A 25,788-nucleotide genomic window follows, 5' to 3' on the forward strand; every position below is an offset into this window, starting at 1 on the left:
TATTGCATTCTGCGTCGGCTGTGATTGGGCACTTTGTTTTACTCGTATTTCAGAATTCGTGACTGTATACATTCATATACTGATTACTTTATTCAAATTACTCCCAGTAAATTTCTACAACACTTTTGGAAAAGTAAGTGCGGTTCTCAAGTAATATGACCACGATAGATCAGTGTTCGTGTGGCACATTGTCAACGTATCATAGTTATTATAGTGATAATGCGTGCTGGTTGTAAAATCAATTATGAACAATTCTCATGTTTAGATGTATATTATGCCGCATCATATACACAACATTTTATACTGTCTCTATTTTGTAGCCCTACTTTAAAAAAAAGAAAATACGTAATTTGCCAGTGGCTTGCATAGCATTGGCTGATATGTTTACGCCGTCATCCTAGATATTTGACAGAAATCTCCGATTGATGTGATGATACTTAGCAACTCGCCCGCAGCGGAGGAGGATTGGTTAAAAATAAAGCTGGATATAATGTGAGGAAGTTCTGATGTACGTTAATTTGGTCGAGTTATTCAGTAGCTCTAGTGTACTAGTATGTGTCGTACCAAGTAGAAACTATAGCACTGAAGATTGTCCTATCGCATTTAAAAAAAGTTATATGATTAGTGTAAATTTAATTATTTCAGCTCAACATTCTTTTACATTATATCATATGAATTTTAGCTTAGCACTTGTTACATAGTATTACGTGCATTTCAGCTTAGCAGTTTCTTACACATTAATAAGTTAGTGTTCAAAGTTCATTAAAAACTGTTATATATATGTTTCTCGAGAGCTTTTTATGATATTGAAATAGAATTACAATATTCGATTCGATTGTTACATGATCTTCATGATATGTGCAATAGATTCTGATACGAAACTGCTGCACCTCGCGACGACGTGCGGGATTCGCACCACTAGTTGTTATCACCAATATTGAATACCAGAATGACATTGTTCTTTGTTTTCAGTTATTTAACCAGTGCGTACGAGTTATGCTACTACATGTGATAATGAACTGAGTCGTCGTAATATGAGTTATATTTTGGATTTTCACCCGTCCGCACGTTATCGATCTGGCGGGATTGAGTATTCTATCTACTACCTCCATAACGATAATGATAAATGCTGTAGACATGTAATATCCATTATACATATGTAATATGTGATAAATACACTTTCGTGACGTTATATGAAATATGTATAGGTTGTTAATCCCAAGGAATCTTAGATTGAAAAAGTAAACCATAGACATAGATAAAGTTAACACGTAGTTTAGTAATGTAGCTTGTATTCTTGAGTTCAGTCATAATGTTACCAGCTTTCTCAATTTAGGATTTTTCATCGCAGTATCATATACATTTTGGGGATTTAGTTTATGATTGCCGAATGACGTTGAACTTAATTTTCAATTCAAAATTAGTCGAATTTCGAATAACCAAAAAATAATAATAATTCAAGCAAATTTTTTGTCAAAGCTGTGTTGGCCGCAACCACCCTTGATGATTTTTTTCTCCGCATTTTGTTTAGTTTATATTTTGTGTGAAAACTGAGAAGGGCATAATTCAGCAATCAGTAATACAAATGTTTCAATTACGCATGCGCATTAAGGTTATTAAGTTATTTTTATCAGTTAAATTGAGATATTAGGTTTACATGATTCAGTAAAGACAAATTAATATAAACTGTCTTGTTTCGATCTATTTCTTTTTCGCCAAAGCTAGTTCATCATTTTTACAATGGACAAGCAAGGGGTTCAATATTTTTTGTCTATTTGTCATTTGTTTACTAGTAAACACAAACTTGAAAAACAGTTGCCGCAGTATTTTACATATGATTATATATATTGAACACAGTAGTTATTGTTGAGGTAATTCAATTGAATTTACATATTATTGTTTATTGTTTACATTTATATTAATATACTTGTTAGTTGATCTATTTTGTTTTTGTAAATTTACAATTTTGTGTAATACCACTTTTTCAGTGTGTTTGGACATATTAATGATTAAATAAAATGCTTTCAATTAAAAGTGTCCAATGGTTAATATATCCTTGTCACACGCAACGTAATATTACCGTAATTGGTATAGTACGGATGTGATGGTTCAAATACCAAAATGGCAACAGTAACAAAAAGACTTCCCTGGCGGCGATGATAAAATACGAACACGGAGCCAACAGATGAGGTTTCAACTGGTACTGGTATTATTGTACTCTGCAAACATCAAGTACAATAACGCGGTAAAACTCTACTACTCCAATAACTAGATACTTAAACTCCAATACAATTCAACGAGATCTCCGATCTGATCTCAGTGCTGAACAACTCCCCTATATATACCCACACTGTCTATAAATAGACCATTACATCAGCATACATAATGAGTCTGGAACATACTACAAATTTCTAGAATGTTCCATTACCTTCTATTGCCTTCTACAGTGTCATATTACCTATTCAACCAACTTCTAAAAATTCCACCCAGACACAGTACGGTTCTAGAACATTCTCAGTCACACGGAAGTGGTAAACAAGTCGTATGCGACATGCCTCCCCTCTCAAGAATATTATAACATATAATATTACATGACTAGCAACGAGGTCAATAAATACGATAACAATTTCAAATAAAACAACAATACAATATATCAAATCGAACTGAATAAAGCTCTGAGTACAAAAATTCGTAAATCACATACAGTAGAATATAATAAAATATGAAATACAGTCATAAACGAACAACATTCTTCTATACTGTTCAAAGGTTCCTCAGTCCAGAAATATCTTCAACACGATAATTATATCCTTGCAGAGTCATCGCCCATCTCATCACTCGATCATTTGCAAACTTGGCTTTATCCATGGTCGACATCAGTAACGCGGGATGGACATTGTGCTGCTCGATGACCAACACCCTGACATACAAAACACCGGACACTACTGCCCTGTCCCACATCAGTATTACCAATGGCAGTGTCATTATCATTACGCCTCACCTGGTTCTTCGTGGATAACTGTCGATCATGTGCCACTAGGTACTGCTTTGCTATTACTGCCAACTCATCTAAATCTTTGGGTGCTCTTTCTTTAAGATGAACTGCAAGATCTTTTGTACAGGCACCAATAAACTGCTCCTTCACCATCAAGTCGGTGACACCATCATATGTTGCTGCAGTGCCTGACAACTCAACCCATTTAGCAAAATAATTCTTAAGCCGCACAATTAACTGGTCAGGACTCTCAGAACTTTCAGGTTTAATTTCACGGAATCGCTTCCTGTACTCATCCTCTGTGAAATCGTATCTTGTCAACAGCGCCACCTTCACTGTTCCCGGACGAGCCCCCAGATGTCACACGCAACGTAATATTACCGTAATTGGTATAGTACGGGTGTGATGGTTCAAATACCAAAATGGCAACAGTAACAAAAAGACTTCCCTGGCGGCGATGATAAAACACGAACACGGAGCCAACAGATGAGGTTTCAACTGGTACTGGTATTATTATACTCTGCAAACATCAAGTACAATAACGCGGTAAAACTCCACTACTCCAATAACTAGATACTTAAACTCCAATACAATTCAACGAGATCTCCGATCTGATCTCAGTGCTGAACAACTCCCCTATATATTCCCACACTGTCTATAAATAGACCATTACATCAGCATACATAATGAGTCTGGAACATACTACAAATTTCTAGAATGTTCCATTACCTTCTATTGCCTTCTACAGTGTCCTATTACCTATTCAACCAACTTCTAAAAATTCCACCCAGACACAGTACGGTTCTAGAACATTCTCAGTCACACGGAAGTGGTAAACAAGTCGTATGCGACAATCCTGTATGGTACATGGTGACACAATTTACCGTTTTGAAGTGCAGTCTCGACGCCATGGTTGCCGCCATTGTTTTTTCTCCCGAATGAAGATTGTCTGCGATAACGTCCACCTGAATAGTTATTACATTAATTGTAATCCTATAAAACATCCAGGATCAGAGTCAAATCAAGTAAATGTGTTGGACACAACGATAGAACATTGGAAAATTTAAAGTACTGGCAGTCAAAATAAGTGACGGATGTACGCGCCGATGCATAGTTTGTACTATGCTATATAATTTTCATGAAACCGCTTACCTAAATCAAAACCCCAGATACATATTGCAAATATAAATCAACTCCATTTGAAGTGAAAAATATTCAACGAAAATTACTTTTATGTTAGTTTAGACAATGAATGTAGGTACTTGTTTTATTCAGCCCCTAGCTGAGTGTTTTCGATGCGTAATTTTAAAAAAATATTCATAAATAAACAAAAATGATAAAAAGTATATAAAAATAAAAATAATAAATATGTTTGATATGCTAGAGCTTACACTGTATATGATGACATCAAGAAACGTCATAGACTCATGTCTACTATCACCTTATACGTCTATATATTGAATACTTTCCACTTCAAATTGAGTTGATTTATATTTGACAACATTTTGGGTGCCAAAGGGACTACATATGGATAGTTAACTGTTGATCTGGTCCCGATCACAGCCTCATTATCTTTGTCTCAATCTATATTTCGTCTACTATAGAGTAGTTCATAAGTTGCATAGAACACAACCAGACATGAACCATCTAGATCGCAATAGGTCACACTTCGGAGCGGATGGCAGAACCAACTTTCATTTCAGTAGACCGAGTTCTCCCGATATCGGTGTCACCAGGCAGTCGCCAATGTATAGACGTGATAGCACGTCCTCCATGCCCGGTGTGACCCGGTCCGGTCGTTATATGTACTTTTAAACGTGTGAACGATTATCCCAAAGTAATGTTCTTGCTATCTTACTTACTGGATTTGATGAGCGCCCGACTATTTAAAGACCAGGTAAGCTGTTTCCCTTGACTTGATATTATGTTTCTGATACATAAAACTAAAACATTGTAAGATGCTTCTGAGACATACAAACAGATTCGTAGACAATTAGTTTACTACATTATTTAAATGTAGGATATCAAATGCAGCTTGAATTTTGGCGGAAAACAAAAGGTGGTGATTATTGATTTCAGTTATATACATTTTAATATGAAAGGAAGAATGCACTGAAAGAAAAGATGTAATGCAGCATTCAAATCACCTGTTGATACATATTGTCTTTTTATTGTTTTCAAGTGTTTTACATAGTTTAAGAAATCACCTTTTTACTCATACGCCCGAATATCGATTAATTGATAATAGATGTATCTGTGACACCTTCTAGAAATGGAAAACCTGATAACAACAAACAGACGAAAGACATGAGTGTGTGTAGGGAATACATCTTAAATTTTGGGGAACAATACTACTTGTAGATCTTGATGGTGAAGACATGGTGAAGACATGCACGAATAGAGCATGGCCTTTATACATTGTTTGGAGACACATCAAGATGTTATTGAATACGTCTTTCAATACAGTGAATAAATATTTACTTCTTTAATACGAGTTTTACGTGATTTGTTTTCAATGGTTTATTCACGATAGATCAATAAAAATAATAAAAACATTTCACAAACAGTTTGTAAAAAATGAACATTTACATGGTACATAGGCAAATCCAGTATTGCTCTTTTCAAGCGCTTCGAATAGAAACATATAGCTATTGAATTACGTGAATATGATAAGCACAATCAAAAACATCTTTGACGAAACTGAAACCGCATTCGTGTGTCTTATTTTAGGTGTTTAGCCTGTAAAAATATTTGGCATAAAAGGTTTAATTTGACAAAACAACTGGCACAAACAAATATGTGCATATTGTGACAGAGAGACAATAATCACACGTAACAAGATCACAACTGGTTTATTACTAACATGGCTGAAGAAAACAACAACGAGATTCTATACGATAACAATAATGAACTCAAGAGGGTGCTGTCCAATATAAATCCAAGCAACTCAATAATATCGAAATAGGAATGTCTATGTAACGTCTATATTAGAACAGTCTGTCACACATGTTGTCGGGGATAACTTTTCAGGGCTGGACTAATACGAATGAATGACGAAACGAAGATTTGGACGCGACTCCTGAACAGTGTTATGCAGACGAGATCAATCGACAGTTCATTTGCAATCTCTCGACATCCAAAATGTTGTCAAATATAAGTCAAATCTATTTGGCGTGAACAAAAATACTTGTATGCTAGTTTAGACAACGACTAAAGGTACTTGTTTACGTCGGCAAACGTTCATCGTTTCTATACCGATTTTCTGATAATTGTTCAGTTGTTATTGATAAATTAACATTTTAGCCTAACCGAAACACTTTTCCACCTGTTTTGGCAGTCGTAATCGATTTGTCAGTCTCCTTCGCTGTAATATTTTTTGGTTGGCAATAATTAGGCTTTCTTGATGTAGTTGAGAGACCTTTGTATGTTTCAAAGTTTCGCCGCATTATATAGACCCTGGGCGATTAATAAAACAGCTACCTATATTGACGTATTTGCGCCTTATAACAAACAATTATGTTGGAGTTTTCAAGTTATAAACTGTAGTTGTAATAAGGCCGTGAACGGTGAAATTAGTTTAGTATTTGCGAGAATGCTTAAATTGCATATAATAATAAATGTACGCTATGCCACAGAATAAAAGATTGTTTAGTTCACGAAATATCGAATGAATACAGCATCATATTCGATGCTCTTGTTCACCCTGAGGCTTTGTTAGATAATAGAGATCGCATGATATATAGACTATATAGGTTTACATCCGTGAGCTTTAATATGTGCGTGTTTCATGTAGTTGTGCCTATTACGTAGTAGCATACATATAGAGTAGAGTCACCTTGAAAACAAGACCTGATATTTGACAACTCGTAAAACTTTACTGTGCTGACTTGAATAAATTATTTGTTACCATCACGTCCATGTTTCAGTGTTTTTCATACAACTGTTTATGGAGACTACTCGACAACTGTATACTGTGTGTGATTTGTATGTTCTAGCTGGCTTTTAATGGTTGACAATTCATCACAGCGAACTATCGCATTACATTTGAAACGTTATATGTCACCCACAAGTATGGTACAAACCGCTAACGACTTTATTTCATTTAAAAATAAAATATATTTTTCAAAATAATTACTAAAAATATTTTATCAGACGCTAGAAGAAGTCATAATGAACAAAACCGCATTGCTACGTTTAAATTGGTCGTGCATAATGTCATGATTACTATGAAGTTTTTAAAGATCTTCGACCCGTTGCACACTGCCCGTCTGGACACGCCCCGACCCATGTCAACACGCCCAGTCATGGAGAGTCGTAGCGTAGTTACGAATGCACATTTTCAATAGAGATACACACATATTTGTTCAATGTTTAAAGATTCGACATGTTGAAACGCCTGAAGCTTTGAATGTTATACGCAGCGGTAGCGTAATCAATTTGACGCAATTGTGAGGGGCAAGGAAGGAGACAAATTAATATAAACTGTCTTGTTTCGATCTATTTCTTTTTCGCAAAAGCTAGTTCATCATTTTCACAATGGACAAGCAAGGGGTTCAATATGTTTTGTCTATTTGTCATTTGTTTACTAGTAAACACAAACTTGAAAAACAGTTGCCGCAGTATTTTACATATGATCATATATATTGAACACAGTAGTTATTGTTGAGGTAATTCAATTGAATTTACATATTATTGTTTATTGTTTACATTTATATTAATATTAATATACTTGTCAGTTGATTTATTTTGTTTTTGTAAATTTACAATTTTGTGTAATACCACTTATTCAGTGTGTTTGGACATATTAATGATTAAATATATTGCTTTCAATTAAAAGTGTCCAATGGTTAATATATCCCGTATGGTACAGGGCGACACAATTTACCGTTTTGAAGTGCAGTCTCGACGTCATGGTTGCCGCATTGTTTTTCCTCCCCAAATGAAGATTGTCTGCGATAACGTCCACGTGAATAGTTATTCCATTAATTGTAATCCCATAAAACATCCAGGATCTGAGTCAAATCAAGTAAATGTGTTGGACACAACGATAGAACATTGGAAAATTTAAAGTACTGGCAGTCAAAATAAGTGACGGATATACGCGCCGATGCATAGCTTGTACTATGCTATATAATTTTCATGAAACCGCACACCTAAATCAAAATCCCGGATACATATTTCAAATATAAATCAACTCCATTTGAAGTGAAAAATATTCAACGAAAATTACTTTTATGTTAGTTTAGACAATGAATGTAGGTACTTTTTTTATTCAGCCCCTAGCTGAGTGTTTTCGATGCGTAATTTTAAAAAAATATTCATAAATAAACAAAAATGATAAAACGTATATAAAAATAAAAATAATAAATATGTTTGATATGTTAGAGCTTGCACTGTATATGATGACATCAAGAAACGTCATAGACTAATTTCTACTATCACCTTATACGTCTATATATTGAATACTTTCCACTTCAAATTGAGTTGATTTATATTTGACAACATTTTGGGTGCCAAAGGGACTACATATGGATAGTTAACTGTTGATCTAGTCCCGATCACAGTCTCATTATCTTTAGGAGCTGTGTCTCAATCTATATTTCGTCTACTATAGAGTAGTTCATAAGTTGCATAGAACACAACCAGACATGAACCATCTAGATCGCAATTGGTCACACTTCGGAGCGGATGGCAGATATAGAACCAACTTTCATTTCAGTAGACCGAGTTCTCCCGATATCGGTGTTACCAGGCAGTCGCCAATATATAGACGTGATAGCACGTCCTCCATGCCCGATGTGACCCGGTCCGGTCGTTATATGTACTTTTAAACGTGTGAACGATTATCCCAAAGTAATGTTCTTGCTATCTTACTTACTGGATTTGATGAGCGCCCGACTATTTAAAGACCAGGTAAGCTGTTTCCCTTGACTTGATATTATGTTTCTGATACATAAAACTAAAACATTGTAAGATGCTTCTGAGACATACAAACAGATTCGTAGACAATTAGTTTACTACATTATTTAAATGTAGGATATCATCAAATGCAGCTTGAATTTTGGCGGAAAACAAAAGGTGGTGATTATGATTTCAGATATACATTTTAATATGAAAGGAAGAATGCACTGAAAGGAAAAATTTAATGCAGCATTCAAATCAACTGTTGATACATATTGTCTTTTTATTGTTTTTAAGTGTTTTACATAGTTTAAGAAATCACCTTTTTACTCATACGCCCGAATATCGATTAATTGATAATAGATGTTTCTGTGATACCTTCTAGAAATGGAAAACCTGATAACAACACACATACGCAAGACACGAGAGTATGTAGAGAATACATCTTAAATTTTGGGGAACAATACTACTGGTAGATCTTGATGGTGAAGACATGCACGAATAGAGCATGGCCTTTATAAATTGTTTGGAGACACATCAAGATGTTATTGAATACGTCTTTCAATACAGTGAATAAATATTTACTTCTTTAATACGAGTTTTATGTGATTTGTTTTCAATAGTTTATTCACGATAGATCAATAAAAATAATAAAAACATTTCACAAACAGTTTGTAAAAAATGAACATTTACATGGTACATAGGCAAACTCAGTATTGCTCCTTTCAAGCGCTTCGAATAGAAACATATAGCTATTGAATTACGTGAATATGATAAGCACGATCAAAAACATCTTTAACGAAACTGAAACCGCATTCGTGTGTCTGTCTTTTTTTAGGTGTTTAGCCTGTAAAAATATTTGGCATAAAAGGTTTATTTGACAAAACAACTGGCACAAACAAATATGTGCATATTGTGACAGAGAGAGGCAATAATCACGCGTAACAAGATCACAACTGGTTTATTACTAACATGGCTGAAGAAAACAACAACGAGATTCTATACGATAACAATAATGAACTCAAGAAGGCGCTGTCCAATATAAATCCAAGCAACTCAATAATATCGAAATAGGGATGTCTATGTAACGTCTATATTAGAACAGTCTGTCACACATGTTGTCGGGGATAACTTTTCAGGGCTGGACTAATACGAATGAATGACGAAACGAAGATTTGGACGCGACTCCTGAACAGTGTTATGCAGACGAGATCAATCGACAGTTCATTTGCAATCTCTCGACATCCAAAATGTTGTCAAATATAAGTCAAATCTATTTGGCGTGAACAAAAATACTTGTATGCTAGTTTAGACAACGACTAAAGGTACTTGTTTACGTCGGCAAACGTTCATCGTTTCTATACCGATTTTCTGATAATTGTTCAGTTGTTATTGATAAATTAACATTTTAGCCTAACCGAAACACTTTTCCACCTGTTTTGGCAGTCGTAATCGATTTGTCAGTCTCCTTCGCTGTAATATTTTTTGGTTGGCAATAATTAGGCTTTCTTGATGTAGTTGAGAGACCTTTGTATGTTTCAAAGTTTCGCCGCATTATATAGACCCTGGGCGATTAATAAAACAGCTACCTATATTGACGTATTTGCGCCTTATAACAAACAATTATGTTGGAGTTTTCAAGTTATAAACTGTAGTTGTAATAAGGCCGTGAACGGTGAAATTAGTTTAGTATTTGCGAGAATGCTTAAATTGCATATAATAATAAATGTACGCTATGCCACAGAATAAAAGATTGTTTAGTTCACGAAATATCGAATGAATACAGCATTATATTCGATGCTCTTGTTCACCCTGAGGCTTTGTTAGATAATAGAGATCGCATGATATATAGACTATATAGGTTTACATCCGTGAGCTTTAATATGAGCGTGTTTCATGTAGTTGTGCCTATTACGTAGTAGCATACATATAGAGTAGAGTCACCTTGAAAACACGACCTGATATTTGACAACTCGTAAAACTTTACTGTGCTGACTTGAATAAATTATTTGTTACCATCACGTCCATGTTTCAGTGTTTTTCATACAACTGTTTATGGAGACTACTCGACAACTGTATACTGTGTGTGATTTGTATGTTCTAGCTGGCTTTTAATGGTTGACAATTCAACACAGCGAACTATCGCATTACATTTGAAACGTTATATGTCACCCACAAGTATGGTACAAACCGCTAACGACTTTATTTCATTTAAAAATAAAATATATTTTTCAAAATAATTACTAAAAATATTTTATCAGACGCTAGAAGAAGTCATAATGAACAAAACCGCATTGCTACTTTTAAATTGGTCGTGCATAATGTCATGATTACTATGAAGTTTTTAAAGATCTTCGACCCGTTGCACACTGCCCGTCTGGACACGTCCCGACCCATGTCAACACGCCCAGTCATGGAGAGTCGTAGCGTAGTTACGAATGCAGATTTTCAATAGAGATACACACATATTTGTTCAATGTTTAAAGATTCGACATGTTGAATCGCCTGAAGTTTTGAATGTTATACGCAGCGGTAGCGTAAACAATTTGACGCAATTGTGACGGGCAAGGAAGGAGACTTTCGAACTGTCCTTGTTTACGGTTCTAAAGCATACTTAAAATATACAGTAACGCTAAATAATTTTCGATAGGATATTAACGAAAAATGGTTCATCTTCGCATGTGGAGGGTCGTTACATGGAAATTTGCTCACCGTCCTGAAACCATGTTATACTTCAACCTTATACTTCAGCTTTGTGATATAATGTAGATATTGTGAAACCATGAAATGTATTTTGAAATGAAAAAGTGAATGCGCGATGTAATATACATCGACATAACGTCTGAGCAGAAAACAAATTGGGCATATATTCATGGGCACTTAATTTTCAATTCAAAATTAGTCGAATTTCGAATAACCAAAAAATATTAATAATTCAAGCAAATTCTTTGTCAAAGCTGTGTTGGTCGCAACCACCCTTGATGATTTTTTCTCTCCGCATTTTGTTTAGTTTATATTTTGTGTGAAAACTGAGAATGACATAGTTCAGCAATCAGTCATACAAATGTTTCAATTACGCATGCGCATTGAGGTTATTAAGTTATTTTTATCAGTTAAATTGAGATATTAGGTTTACATGATTCAGTAAAGACAAATTAATATAAACTGTCTTATTTCGATCTATTTCTTTTTCGCCAAAGCTAGTTCATCATTTTTACAATGGATAAGCAAGGGGTTCAATATTTTTTGTCTATTTGTCATTTGTTTACAAACTTGAACTTGAAAAACAGTTGCCGCAGTATTTTACATATGATCATATATATTGAACACAGTAGTTATTGTTGAGGTAATTCAATTGAATTTACATATTATTGTTTATTGTTTACATTTATATTAATATACATGTTAGTTGATTTATTTTGTTTTTGTAAATTTACAATTTTGTGTAATACCCCTTTTTCAGTGTGTTTGGACATATTAATGATTAAATATATTGCTTTCAATTAAAAGTGTCCAATGGTTAAGATATCCCGTATGATACAGGGCAGCACAATTTACCGTTTTGAAGTGCAGTCTCGACGCCATGGTTGCCGCATTGTTTTTTCTCCCGAATGAAGATTGTCTGCGATAACGTCCACGTGAATAGTTATTACATTAATTATAATCCTATAAAACATCCAGGATCAGAGTCAAATCAAGTAAATGTGTTGGACACAACGATAGAACATTGGAAAAGTTAAAGTACTGGCAGTCAAAATAAGTGACGGATATACGCGACAATGCATAGCTTGTACTATGCTATATAATTTTCATGAAACCGCTTACCTAAATCAAAATCCCGGATACATATTTCAAATATAAATCAACCCCATTTGAAGTGAAAAATATTCAACGAAAATTACTTTCATGTTAGTTTAGACAATGAATGTAGGTACTTGTTTTATTCAGCCCCTAGCTGAGTGTTTTCGATGCGTAATTTTAAAAAAATATTCATAAATAAACAAAAATGATAAAAAGTATATAAAAATAAAAATAATAAATATGTTTGATATGCTAGAGCTTACACTGTATATGATGACATCAAGAAACGTCATAGACTCATGTCTACTATCACCTTATACGTCTATTTATTGAATACTCTCCACTTCAAATTGAGTTGATTTATTTGTGACAACATTTTGGGTGCCAAAGGGACTACATATGGATAGTTAACTGTTGATCTAGTCCCGATCACAGTCTCATTATCTTTAGGAGCTGTGTCTCAATCTACATTTCGTCTACTATAGAGTAGTTCATAAGTTGCATAGAACACAACCAGACACGAACCATCTAGATCGCAATTGGTCACACTTCGGAGCGGATGGCAGAACCAACTTTCATTTCAGTAGACCGAGTTCTCCCGATGTCGGTGTCACCAGGCAGTCGCCAATTTATAGACGTGATAGCACGTCCTCCATGCCCGATGTGATCCGGTCCGGTCCTTATATGTACTTTTAAACGTGTAAACGATTATCCCAAAGTAATGTTCTTGCTATCTTACTTACTGGATTTGATGAGCGCCCTTGACTATTTAAAGACCAGGTAAGCTGCTTTCCTTGACTTGATATTATGTTTCTGATACATAAAACTAAAACATTGTAAGATGCTTCTGAGACATACAAACAGATTCGCAGACAAAATAGTTTACTACATTATTTAAATGTAGGATATCATCAAATGCAGCTTGAATTTTGGCGGAAACCAAAAGGTGGTGATTATTGATTTCAGTTATATACATTTTAATATGAAAGGAAGAATGCACTGAAAGAAAAGATGTGATGCAGCATTCAAATCACCTGTTGATACATATTGTCTTTTTATTGTTTTCAAGTGTTTTACATAGTTTAAGAAATCACCTTTTTACTCATACGCCCGAATATCGATTAATTGATAATATATGTATCTGTGACACCTTCTAGAAATGGAAAACATGATAACAACAAACAGACGCAAGACATGAATGTGTGTAGGGAATACATCTTAAATTTTGGGGAACAATACTACTTGTAGATCTTGATGGTGAAGACATGGTGAAGACATGCACGAATAGAGCATGGCCTTTATAAATTGTTTGGAGACACATCAAGATGTTATTGAATACGTCTTTCAATACAGTGAATTAATATTTACTTCTTTAATACGAGTTTATGTGATTTGTTTTCAATAAATTATTCACGATAGATCAATAAAAATAATAAAAACATTTCACAAACAGTTTGTAAAAAATGAACATTTACATGGTACATAGGCAAACCCAGTATTGCTCCTTTCAAGCGCTTCGAATAGAAACATATAGCTATTGAATTACGTGAATATGATAAGCACGATCAAAAACATCTTTAACGAAACTGAAACCGCATTCGTGTGTCTGTCTTTTTTTAGGTGTTTAGCCTGTAAAAATATTTGGCATAAAAGGTTTATTTGACAAAACAACTGGCACAAACAAATATGTGCATATTGTGACAGAGAGAGGCAATAATCACGCGTAACAAGATCACAACTGGTTTATTACTAATATGGCTGAAGAAAACAACAACGAGATTCTATACGATAACAATAATGAACTCAAGAAGGCGCTGTCCAATATAAATCCAAGCAACTCAATAATATCGAAATAGGGATGTCTATGTAACGTCTATATTAGAACAGTCTGTCACACATGTTGTCGGGGATATCTTTTCAGGGTTGGACTAATACGAATGAATGACGAAACGAAGATTGGGACGCGACTCCTGAACAGTGTTACGCAGACGAGATCATTGGCAATCTTTCGACATCCAAAATGATGTCAAATATAAATCAACACTATTTGAGGTGAAAAAAATACTTGCATGTTACTTTAGACAACGAATAAAGGTACTTCGCTGTATTGTTTTTTTTGGGGGGGTTGGCAATAATTAGGCTTTCTTGATGTAGTTGAGACACCTTTGTAGGTTTCAAAGTTTCACCGCATCATATAGACCCTGGGCGGTTAATAAAACAGCTACCTGTATTGACGTATTTGCGCCTTATAACAAAAAATTATATTAGAGTTTTCACGTTATAAACGGTAGTTGTTATTAAGCCGTGAACGGTGAAATTAGTTTAGTATTTGCGAGAATGCTTGAATTGCATATAATAATAAATGTACGCTATGCCATAGAATAAAAGATTGTTTAGTTCACGAAATATCGAATGAATACAGCATCATATTCGATGCTCTTGTTCACCCTGAGGCTTTGTAAGATAATAGAGATCGCATGATATATAGACTATATAGGTTTACATCCGTGAGCTTTAATATGAGCGTGTTTCATGTAGTTGTGCCTATTACGTAGTAGCATACATATAAAGTAGAGTCACCTTGAAAACACGACCTGATATTTGACAACTCGTAAAACTTTACTGTGCTGACTTGAATAAATTATTTGTTACCATCACGTCCATGTTTCAGTGTTTTTCATACAACTGTTTATGGAGACTACTCGACAACTGTATACTGTGTGTGATTTGTATGTTCTAGCTGGCTTTTAATGGTTGACAATTCATCACAGCGAACTATCGCATTACATTTGAAACGTTATATGTCACCCACAAGTATGGTACAAACCGCTAACGACTTTATTTCATTTAAAAATAAAATATATTTTTTCAAAATAATTACTAAAAATATTTTATCAGACGCTAGAAGAAGTCATAATGAACAAAACCGCATTGCTACTTTTAAATTGGTCGTGCATAATGTCATGATTACTATGAAGTTTTTAAAGATCTTCGACCCGTTGCACACTGCCCGTCTGGACACGTCCCGACCCATGTCAACACGCCTAGTCATGGAGAGACGTAGCGTAGTTACGAATGCACATTTTCAATAGAGATACACACATATTTGTTCAATGTTTAAAGATTCGACATGTTGAAACGCCTGAAGTTTTGAATGTTATACGCAGCGGTAGCGTAATCAATTTGACGCAATTGTGACGGGCAAGGAAGGAGACTTTCGAACTGTCCTTGTTTACGGTTCTAAAGCATACTTAAAATATACAGTAACGCTAAATAATTTTCGATAGGATATTAACGAAAACAAGTTCATCTTCGCATGTGGAGGGTCGTTACATGGAAATTTGCTCACCGTCCTGAAACCATGTTATACTTCAACCTTATACTTCAGCTTTGTAATATAATGTAGGTATTGTGAAAACCATGAAATGTATTTTGAAATGAAAAAGTGAATGCGCGATGTAATATACATCGACATAACGTCTGAGCAGAAAACAAATTGGGCATATATTCATGGGAACTCATGAGACAGTCTAGCCTTAATAATGCCAACCGCCATAATTTATTGATTACATGTGTTATATAGACAATTTAAATATAATAATTGACAGTATGTGATCATAATATTGCAACCGGGAAATAGTAAACAATTCATCTACATATACTATCAGTGCCACAGTTGGATATAGTATATGACGTCCCTGGATTATTAAAAACCTTACAACAATTCCATTTAGAAGACAATGTATGACAAAGTGATCTTATAGAGGGCGAACAAGTCCAATGAAAATAAAAGCAGTGAAGGGCATCTCTGGGGTCTCCGTTTTACATCGTGGCCAATTTTTGACGGATTTTAAAACTGCAATGCCCTTAGCCCATACATGTTGCAAGCTAAATGTCAGATTACTTCTGTTGGTAGACCCAATTAATAACATGCAACCACAAAAATAACTGCCACCTGATTCATCTGCATTACCAATGATGCATCTGGGGCACGGAGGACAGTGTCAGTTACTCCTGACACTAAACCCAACCATGCAGTCGCATTGATATAAACCAATTAGTTCAAAACACAAATCCAGTTGATTACCAACATACCCTCCCAAAATACATTACACAACATTGCTTGCAACACATAGTCTTTTTTTTAATTACAATAAATATTTAACTATGAATAATGAAAGAATAGTCAGATTTATAGAGAGAAGTGACGAGAAAGCATCATGTAAGACTCTAACCCACGGCAATCGTGACAATTCCTGACAATGATAGTGGGCGGTGATACTGCACTGGTGAATGTAGATCGAGCATTATAGAACATTTTTAACAGACTGAACAAACGTTGCGGTTATTGACGCCACATTCAAAAAGTTTTTGTTTACAGGGAACGTCTATATTTTAAGAGTGCTGACCACCAGGGAATGTCCAAAATAATTCATTCAATAATGTGTGTTTGATTGCAATTACATTTTAGCACAATAACAACAAATGCCCATCTGTACTACATTATTCGCCAATATCTAAGTTTACCGATGATTTATGGGTTCGCATCTTAATAACTTTTATTTAATCTGAATCAGATAAATGTTTTTTTCATACACTAAAATGTTGAAACAATCGAGGAAACGCTACATATCTGCATTATATCAATGTGATATTCACATTGGATTTAGAATAGCGACGTTTCGCCTGGTCCATTATAAACACTGATTTGTGCGCCAAATTGTGGTCGGTACAATTAACTGCATCAGTTTGCTTAGATATATTTTATTGTTTTAATACTTCAATAGTGTTGTGCATACAGTTCATGTACTATTGGGGAATAAGAAGGATAACTAGATACATAATTAATTACTAATTACCTTTGGTTAAACAGTTGTTTGTGACTTTATCCTTAAAGTTAGCATATATGCTTCCTAAGACCTCGCCTTATATGTGCTTCGCTTCAAATTTTGTTTTTGTTCATAACTTTTTTCACCCAGCATATCCCCATCCAGTGTTTATTCCAAAAACCTTTCAATCAATTCGGCCCAAACTATAATGATGTGTATTACCAAGGTTGTTGCATGTCTAAGAAATGTGTTTTCATTGCATAACAATCGTAATCAGTGTGGAGGTTTGGTTCGTGAAACATGGTCATTGGACATCGTTTTACTTTTCCGACTAATCGTGACCATTGATACTATCGTGAATGGGTGTGAACGAGTAAACTATTCTACGACGTGACCTGTTGGCGGCCGTGAAAAGTGTTTACTTTTCGAAAATTGTCAGTTTTTAGGCAAAAAATCGCCGTTTTTTCGTTGAATTCACGGGAATTCACTTCTGCAATGACATCGTCAATAAAGTATGACACAACATTTTGATTGGTCAATGACAAACTTGACCTGTTACATCGAAGGAAGTTGTTTCAGGTCAAATCGTGCTGAAAAACATCATGTCGGAAATTGCTTTGTTTGGAGAGTTTGCGTATGATCCAAAACACCCCGCAACGAAGATAATGATAAAGATCTTGCTTTCGACTTTTCCAGCATATCCTACCCATTTTTACGCAATAAATTAAGACTGTAACCGTATTGTAATAAAATGTGTGTATATAACATGTTTGTTTCTTTATTATAAAAGTGTCGTGGAAATCAATGACGACTCATTTTGCTTTGCTTTTGAGGACGAACGATGTAATTTGAATAATTTTTCGTGGGTGGCAAGATGGTTACAATGGTAAACCAAAAAATCATCTTTTCTGAGGTGGTCCTCGAGTATAAGCCCACCACTTACTTTCCCCGATTTTAGATGTTGAAGCTTAAGACCGGGAAGATAAGGTAATTAACAAGTGTTGCGCTGACTCGTGTTGTCGAAAATAGTATTTGCAATGACTAGTACATACAATTAATAATGACAAGAATAGCCAAAATAAATTTAATACCACGAATTGTTTGTAACCATAAACTATTTACAAATATTTGGAGAGCGTAGACAAAAAGCGATTTCATTTGTTTAGCGGATTAGATTAGTCAACTAAAAAAAGCAATATATACAAAATAATACACAAATTAATTATAAATGACTAATATATTGCAAGATACATTATCAAACAAAATGATCAAACTAAATTATAAAATTAGGATACACAGGAAACTTGAATTATGTAATGGTACATTCATGGCAGATTAAATATATGTATATTTAGAAAGTAGTCCATTATTTTAACAACAGTGTTACAAAAGTGATGAGAAAATAAAAAAACGTAGATAACAGTGGGCTAATTTTGATATTAACCGTCAAATAACGCGTTTCTACTGGATAAACCTTGTACTATAACTCTTCAACTATTAATAGGAATATAGGTACCTGGAAATCATGGGTATTTGACAGTGATTTATGGACAAAAAAGGAAACGTTTGTTTAATATGCAATCAATATAAATGAAAACATAGTAGTTGAAAGTTAAAAAAAAATGAAGCGGATTCAACCATATATACCGATAATATTGGAAAAGATTACATGAATATTCACTGTAACCGATTGTATTTCGCTATAATTCCACCCACTACAATAATAACGAAAACCTTACATTTTCATTTCACAATATATATACAAAGATATATACAATAATCCAATACGATACAGAAATACGCACAAAACGACCAGATATCAGTTACAAATATAATAAAGATGAATAAAGATGTTATCAACCTATCTTGAAGACAAACGCATTATCATTTTACATCAGCTCTTGGCTGAGTGTTTTTAAAGTACATTTATTGTTAGATATCGCTATTGTTTGTTTGCCTTTAATTATGTACATTTCATCCAATCGTCTCTGTTGCTGGGCAATATTTATCAACGCGGGTAATCTTAAGCTGAGTTGTTCGTATTGAATCTTGAATGCTGTGGTTTCTATGTGTATAGTTAAAATACTAGTACTACGCTGTGTGTGTTGTCCAAGATTCGGCTCGCATGATTGCATCCAGTCATTATGGGGGCGTGTTTACAACCGGTCATTTCAACCTGGCGTTTTGGGGTCAGTATGGTTGTTTGGTTAGCAAGTGGCGAGGCGCTATGCCATGTGCGCGATTTCATACGAAATACAAAATGCAATATCATATGTAACTTTAATTCATGTCTAAATTTCAACCATTACGATACATATTTGTGCAGCAAGTGCAAAATAACAGTACTTTATCTATTGCACAACTAAAATAAGTGTAACTGGACAAAAAATAAAATTTATGCCCATGGTGGCTTATCAGATGACACTCGATATTTTCGTCGTATGAGTTACAAGCACACAAACTGCGTGGGATGAAATTTACATAATGACAGAAATCTGCATACATGAGGTGATTATCCACGAATCTAACTAACGCGCAGTCTTTTCTGCGATATATCAAACTGTTACTCAGGTCATTGGTATATACATTGAAAAAATAACTGCACATATATACAATATATTCCCATCTGAAGTGTACGATGTGAGAGTTAGGCAGTTATTGGTATTTCAACCCCAATATTATTGTGGCAGCAACAAACTTGTTTGAGACCACCTCTAAATTGTTTATATTTCATGGCATATAGAATAGGATTAATGCAACAATTACAATATACAAGGATGATTGTGAAATTCATGAATGTCATGTTCAGCATCATACCATCGTACAAGTTGTATATCAGGAAATATACTTGGTTTGGGGTCCAGCATAAAATGAATGCCGAGAACACCAAACACAACATTTTGTAGATATTTCGTCTGGCGCGGAGTAAGGTAGCATGATTGTCGTTGAACGATGGTTGAGATGGGACAATTTCTTTAGATTTCAGACTCAGACCCATGTGGGTGTATGCAAACATCATGATCGAAACGGGCAGGAGATATTGCATGATGAAAACGGCCACTCCAAAAAATTTCTGCCCACCGGAACCCATAAAAATACGAATGCAGTAACCCCCAGACGCCTTAAGCATTACAATAGGGTAACTAGAAAACAAAAATACCAAACTGTTAGATGTGACGAGGATAGCGACGGCCTTGGTTTTGTTGAATTTTGCAACGCACTGAAATGGGTACACGATCGCGAAGTATCGATCCAGCGTCAGCGTGACAAGATTGAAAGTGGATGCGTTGAAACATCCGTACATCAAGAATCGCGAGACCCAGAGTCGACACACGACATCACCGGCAGTGCCCTGTGGAATGGTCGTAACTGGTATTATGTGCTGCAGTATCAGGCATAGAGATGAAAAGAAGTCAATGGCAGCCTGGCTGACGACGAAGAAGTTTGCCATCGTCCTTAGGTTGCGAACGTAGGCAACTACGACGAAAACCAAACCATTATTTAATACGCCGATGAAACCAACAGTGAGGATGGTTATTCGTACGATATTATCGTATGATGGATCTTTTATAAAGGGTTCAGGAGTCCCGATATCCGATGTATTGAAATGCTGAAACTCCATTTGTTCTTTATTTTGGCCAGGTTTACCAAATAAATCTGTAAAATATCATGTATTCAGTCGGGGTAATATTCATCCAATTCATTAACAATTTAGTATCAAGACTAACATATCGTAGACGCCTCATTATAAAATGTATATCGACACAATACATGAACTTGTATAGTTGAATTGTTGTGTGTATATTTATGTTTGTTAATTGATAATTGTTAATTGACAATGTTGCGGCATTATATAAAAAAAAATAAAGAAATGGCAGCCATTGAATGCATCTATAGTTCTTATAGTGATACGTATATAGATGAAAGAGCATTATCAATAACCAATGGGAAAAAGATATATTAGATGTATGAATTCAATATAACATGAACAAGCAGTAATTGATGTATTAATGTATGGCTAAACAGCACTGGTTTTAACCCAAAAATCTGTGTAGTGAATACATGACGTGTTGATTCGAGTACAATGCTGATCTACAGTGTTATCATATTCGTTTCTAAACTGCATTACCCTCAAAAGGTATGTTTTTACAAAAGAACTCATTGGAAGATGTTTTGAACACAAGCAATAGTTCATGCCATTTCTGTATTATACAAGATATGTTCACTTTTTCAATGAACGTTTACCTTGTTTGCTGTATGCTTCCAGTCCACAATTCCACGCATCAATGGACCGACTGTAAATCGTCAACGTGTGTGACTGAGTATTATGTTATCTACGACAACGTACAAATGCATATATATTGAGTGCGGCTAACCAATTTGACGACATTTGTGGTATTATTAAAGTAATTTATGAACGCCAGGGGAACTATAGTGTGAATGTTTGAATCTGGCATACAATCAGTACAACATGATTTCCCCTTCAACCACAAGATCGTTACACACTGGACACATTTTCAGAAATGTTACGTATTGCCATAATGTTCTACTGTGTTACCATAGAAACAACAGGTTCGCTATAAGGCTATAATTATTCAAGGCAGAGTGACACAGTTGCTAGAAAAATGATCTGTGCAAAATCTGGAAGATATTACAGTGATCCCTCGCTAAGACGCGATTTCCCGGGTGGTTGGATAGCTTCTAAAAATTCTATTGTGTTTTGCCGACAGTTTTGAAGAAGAAGAACTAATGTTTCGTTGCATCGTGTATTTATTTAGCCTTTCATTTATTTTGTTGCTACCCTTTTATATCAGGGGCTCACTAATAAGTAATTAGGAGCTGTAATAAAATTGCTGGAAAAGCACATACTATATAAACGCGCAAAGAAACAGAGAATTTAAAACTTGAAGGAAATATAAAAAATGAAACTTTTAAAACTTAAAACAAATACAAAAATGAATCTTTTAAACTTAAAGTAAATACAGGAAATGAATCTAATCTACATAATCTTTTCTATAATCCAAGGCATCAATAAAAAAATATTTTCACAACTCTATCAATTTCGTTACATCTCTCATAATTGTAATGCTGGGTGCTATCGCCTAAAAGGAAACATAATAATGCTCTACCCTTTGTAATATCACCATTTTTACATAGACTAATATTTTTCATCATATTTTCCTTATGTTCTTTGTAGCTTTCACACTCTAGAACAAAGTGTTCTAGAGTTTCATCACCTTTCTTGCAGCATGGTCATGTCACTATTGACATTTGCCCACTTGTTTTTCTCATACGCAGGACCTAGAGTGTATGACCTTGCTTTGATATAGCTCTATGAATCCAAGTTGACCAAGTGGCGGACTGAACAGAAAATGTGCGAAATTATCCTTCACTGATGGCATCGACAAAGCTGCGACGCTCTGATGTTTGTCAAGGAAGAAAACGTACTATAAACAAACACCTGTGTGTATATGTCTTTTTTTCTTCATTTTCAAGGCTCCTATGTTTTTGCTTGGATCCCGACACCCGCGACTTAGCCTGGTTTTGCCTGAAAGATTAAATTAAACTATCATCCTCGCCTCCGAAAAGCGAGTATAACACGATATATTGCACAGTTTACGACATATATGCACTTGCCGTAGCTCGTGCATATATAGTAGTGTTCACGCTACATTACATGTAATAAGTACGGGCCAAGATTTAAGCTAATCTCATATGTTTGCATATCGGATAGAACCAAATGCGTTCATGCACAAGAAAGTACTGGTTAGCACGGGCTAAGGAACATCCAAACTTGACCATACACAAACCTTTAGTTATTTACTACGATTACTCGCTACAGTAACTAGGAATGTATAGGAATGTTAGTTCTATTCAGAAATTCAGAAAATGCAGAATAACAGGAAGTAGCGCAGAGTCTCGTCGTCAGTTTATTTTTTTCTGTTCTTTCGAGAACAATCTCTCTATGTGTGTTTGCGTTGATTGTCATGCCGGAAATGACATGCCGTAATGAATAGTTATGAATATAATAGTAAATCTTCCAAATGAACATTGAATACAATAGCGTTTTGGGCGCTTAGCCTGAGCTAATCATTGTTTATAATCCCTAAAATAAACGATGGGAGCATCTTTGTTGATTTTAGATTAACAGAAGTCTCTCCTACAACAAAAGAGCTCAACAATAGTGATTCGCCTCGCCGATGCCTTGAAGTCTTTTGAAATTTAAAATCTTGGATGCTCACATTTTTACTACACAATTAATTAATTAAAAAAAAATCCCCTACTAGTATTTTAAAAGATGTATGTTATGATCAATATAACCTCAAGTTGAAAATAATGCTTAAAATACTCAAGACGCAATAAAAACCAAATAACATACCAATTATTACATACTTTCTTTAATATTCAAAATAGGGTGTCACTATTGGTAAGAAATTACTCAGTACAGTTGGGTTACACCAATCTGATAATGAATATTGTTAATAAAATCATGATATGTGAAATTAGAAATAGATTGTTTGCAGTCGATGTAATGTACCCAAATTTCCTAAAACGTTGGCATGTTTGTCTGGGACGATGTTTTAGCTGAGAAGTGGGCGAGGCATCCGACGAAGAAGAAATCTATAGTCCCATCGATCCGAGTAAATTGCACCTCTAAGTTAAACCATCTATTTCAAAATTCTTACTGTTGTTAATCCTGGACCATGAGATCATGGTTAGAAGACTTACTGGGCGATATTGAAGCCACAGTCTGATTATACTATGTCCTTTCATTCATCACACTTTCTGTTTTTTTTAAGTTGTTCTTTGAATTGAAATTTTGTACAGCGAATAAATCAAAGAACAAAAACATGGCAGACACGTGTTCTTGACAGTGGATAATTCATCTGTGATTCATATATAACCAGTGTTTAGGGTTTACTTATTGGTAACATTATATAACTAGATGTCAGTTCATGAGCGCAAAACTCCGCTTCAGCTGCAAAGTACTTATCTTCGTATATTTGGCAATGGTAAAACAATCCCTCCAAAAAAATCATAGAAACCGGATCAAGAACTCTCCAAATATCTAATATTTTATCCTTTGTTCACAAACTTTTGAGTTTAGATGGCGATGGAGGGTAAAAATTTAGAAGTCGAATTTCACTTTTTAAACTTTTTATATAGCAGAAAACGTTCTTGTTCTTGAGGGACAATTTCAAAATTCTATTGTGAGTAGAACACCTTATAAACTAGGTTTAAATTATTAAAAACAAACACATGTACCATGGTCTTACTTTAACTGTTTAATTTGCTTAAATATTGCTTAATTAATGTTGATTGATCACTGGAGTATGCACATCATGTTTCGGGAAGACCAGTTACGTTTCCTGAGTACTTCTTTCACCATTGAGCTACCTCCATGATTTCACAAACGCCGTTCGTACGCAATACATCAGCTATGTTATATCCCGAGATTTATTTATTATATATACAACAATGCCACGCGGAGTAAAAAGGAAAATAGGTCCGGAAAAAGCAAGACGGACAGTATGTTAGAGGAAAAAAAATGGTACCGAAGGAATCAGACCGTGGTTCCTATCATAACCAACAAGAAGACGCGATTTTTAGTGCATACTGTACCAAAAGTGACAGCTCCCCGAGTCCGAATCGGAGTATGAAACAGACACGGGATCATACATCCGTACGACAGAAGAAACAGATATACTTCGACGAAAAAAGTGGGCCGTAATGACAATATAATGGAAGAAGATTCTGATGTCCCGAGGAAAATCGACCTAATGTCTCTGAACGAATGCTTGGAAAGAAACTTTGACCCTGCATGAAAAGACGCGACAAGGCTGTGGGAGTTTTCTCTAGTTTGAATGGCGACTGTCGTCGAGCTGTGGAGATGATTTCATCAAAACAAAATGGAAAACATTTCGAGATTAATAGAAAGAAAATTCTGGGAATGAGAGCAATCGGCAAAGGAAGACAGGTGCACTTCAATTTGTCGAGTTTCGTTGGACTTTCGCCACCAATTTCCGCTCACCCATACAAAAACCACACCGCCATTTAGGCTTCAAATAGCAAGGAGACGGCCGAACAAGAATTTCTGTCGGCTGTCAGAGGAGTAACAAGAAAAACATTTTTCCCAGAAATTACGGAGACAATACTATTGTGATACATAGTATACTTTGACATAGGTTATTAACGTTATTTTATTTTTATTATGATATCTGCGAGTCGGATTTTACCCCGGGCCCCTGGCGAGTTGGGATT

At 35.0% G+C, this 25,788-nt stretch overlaps 1 protein-coding gene across 1 annotated transcript; it reads right to left on the reverse strand.

Annotated features, from left to right (window-relative positions):
* Positions 1–20,173: 20,173 nt before the first annotated feature.
* LOC144357550 (galanin receptor 2b-like) lies at positions 20,174–21,148 on the reverse strand. Its single transcript, XM_078011685.2, has one exon. The coding sequence runs from the start codon at positions 21,146–21,148 to the stop codon at positions 20,174–20,176; it is 975 nt and encodes a 324-aa protein (XP_077867811.2).
* Between the last annotated feature and the right edge of the window lie 4,640 nt (positions 21,149–25,788).

Source organism: Saccoglossus kowalevskii, chromosome 1 (assembly GCF_978046115.1).
Source record: "Saccoglossus kowalevskii chromosome 1, keSacKowa6.1, whole genome shotgun sequence".
NCBI classification, from domain to species: Eukaryota; Metazoa; Hemichordata; class Enteropneusta; family Harrimaniidae; genus Saccoglossus; species Saccoglossus kowalevskii.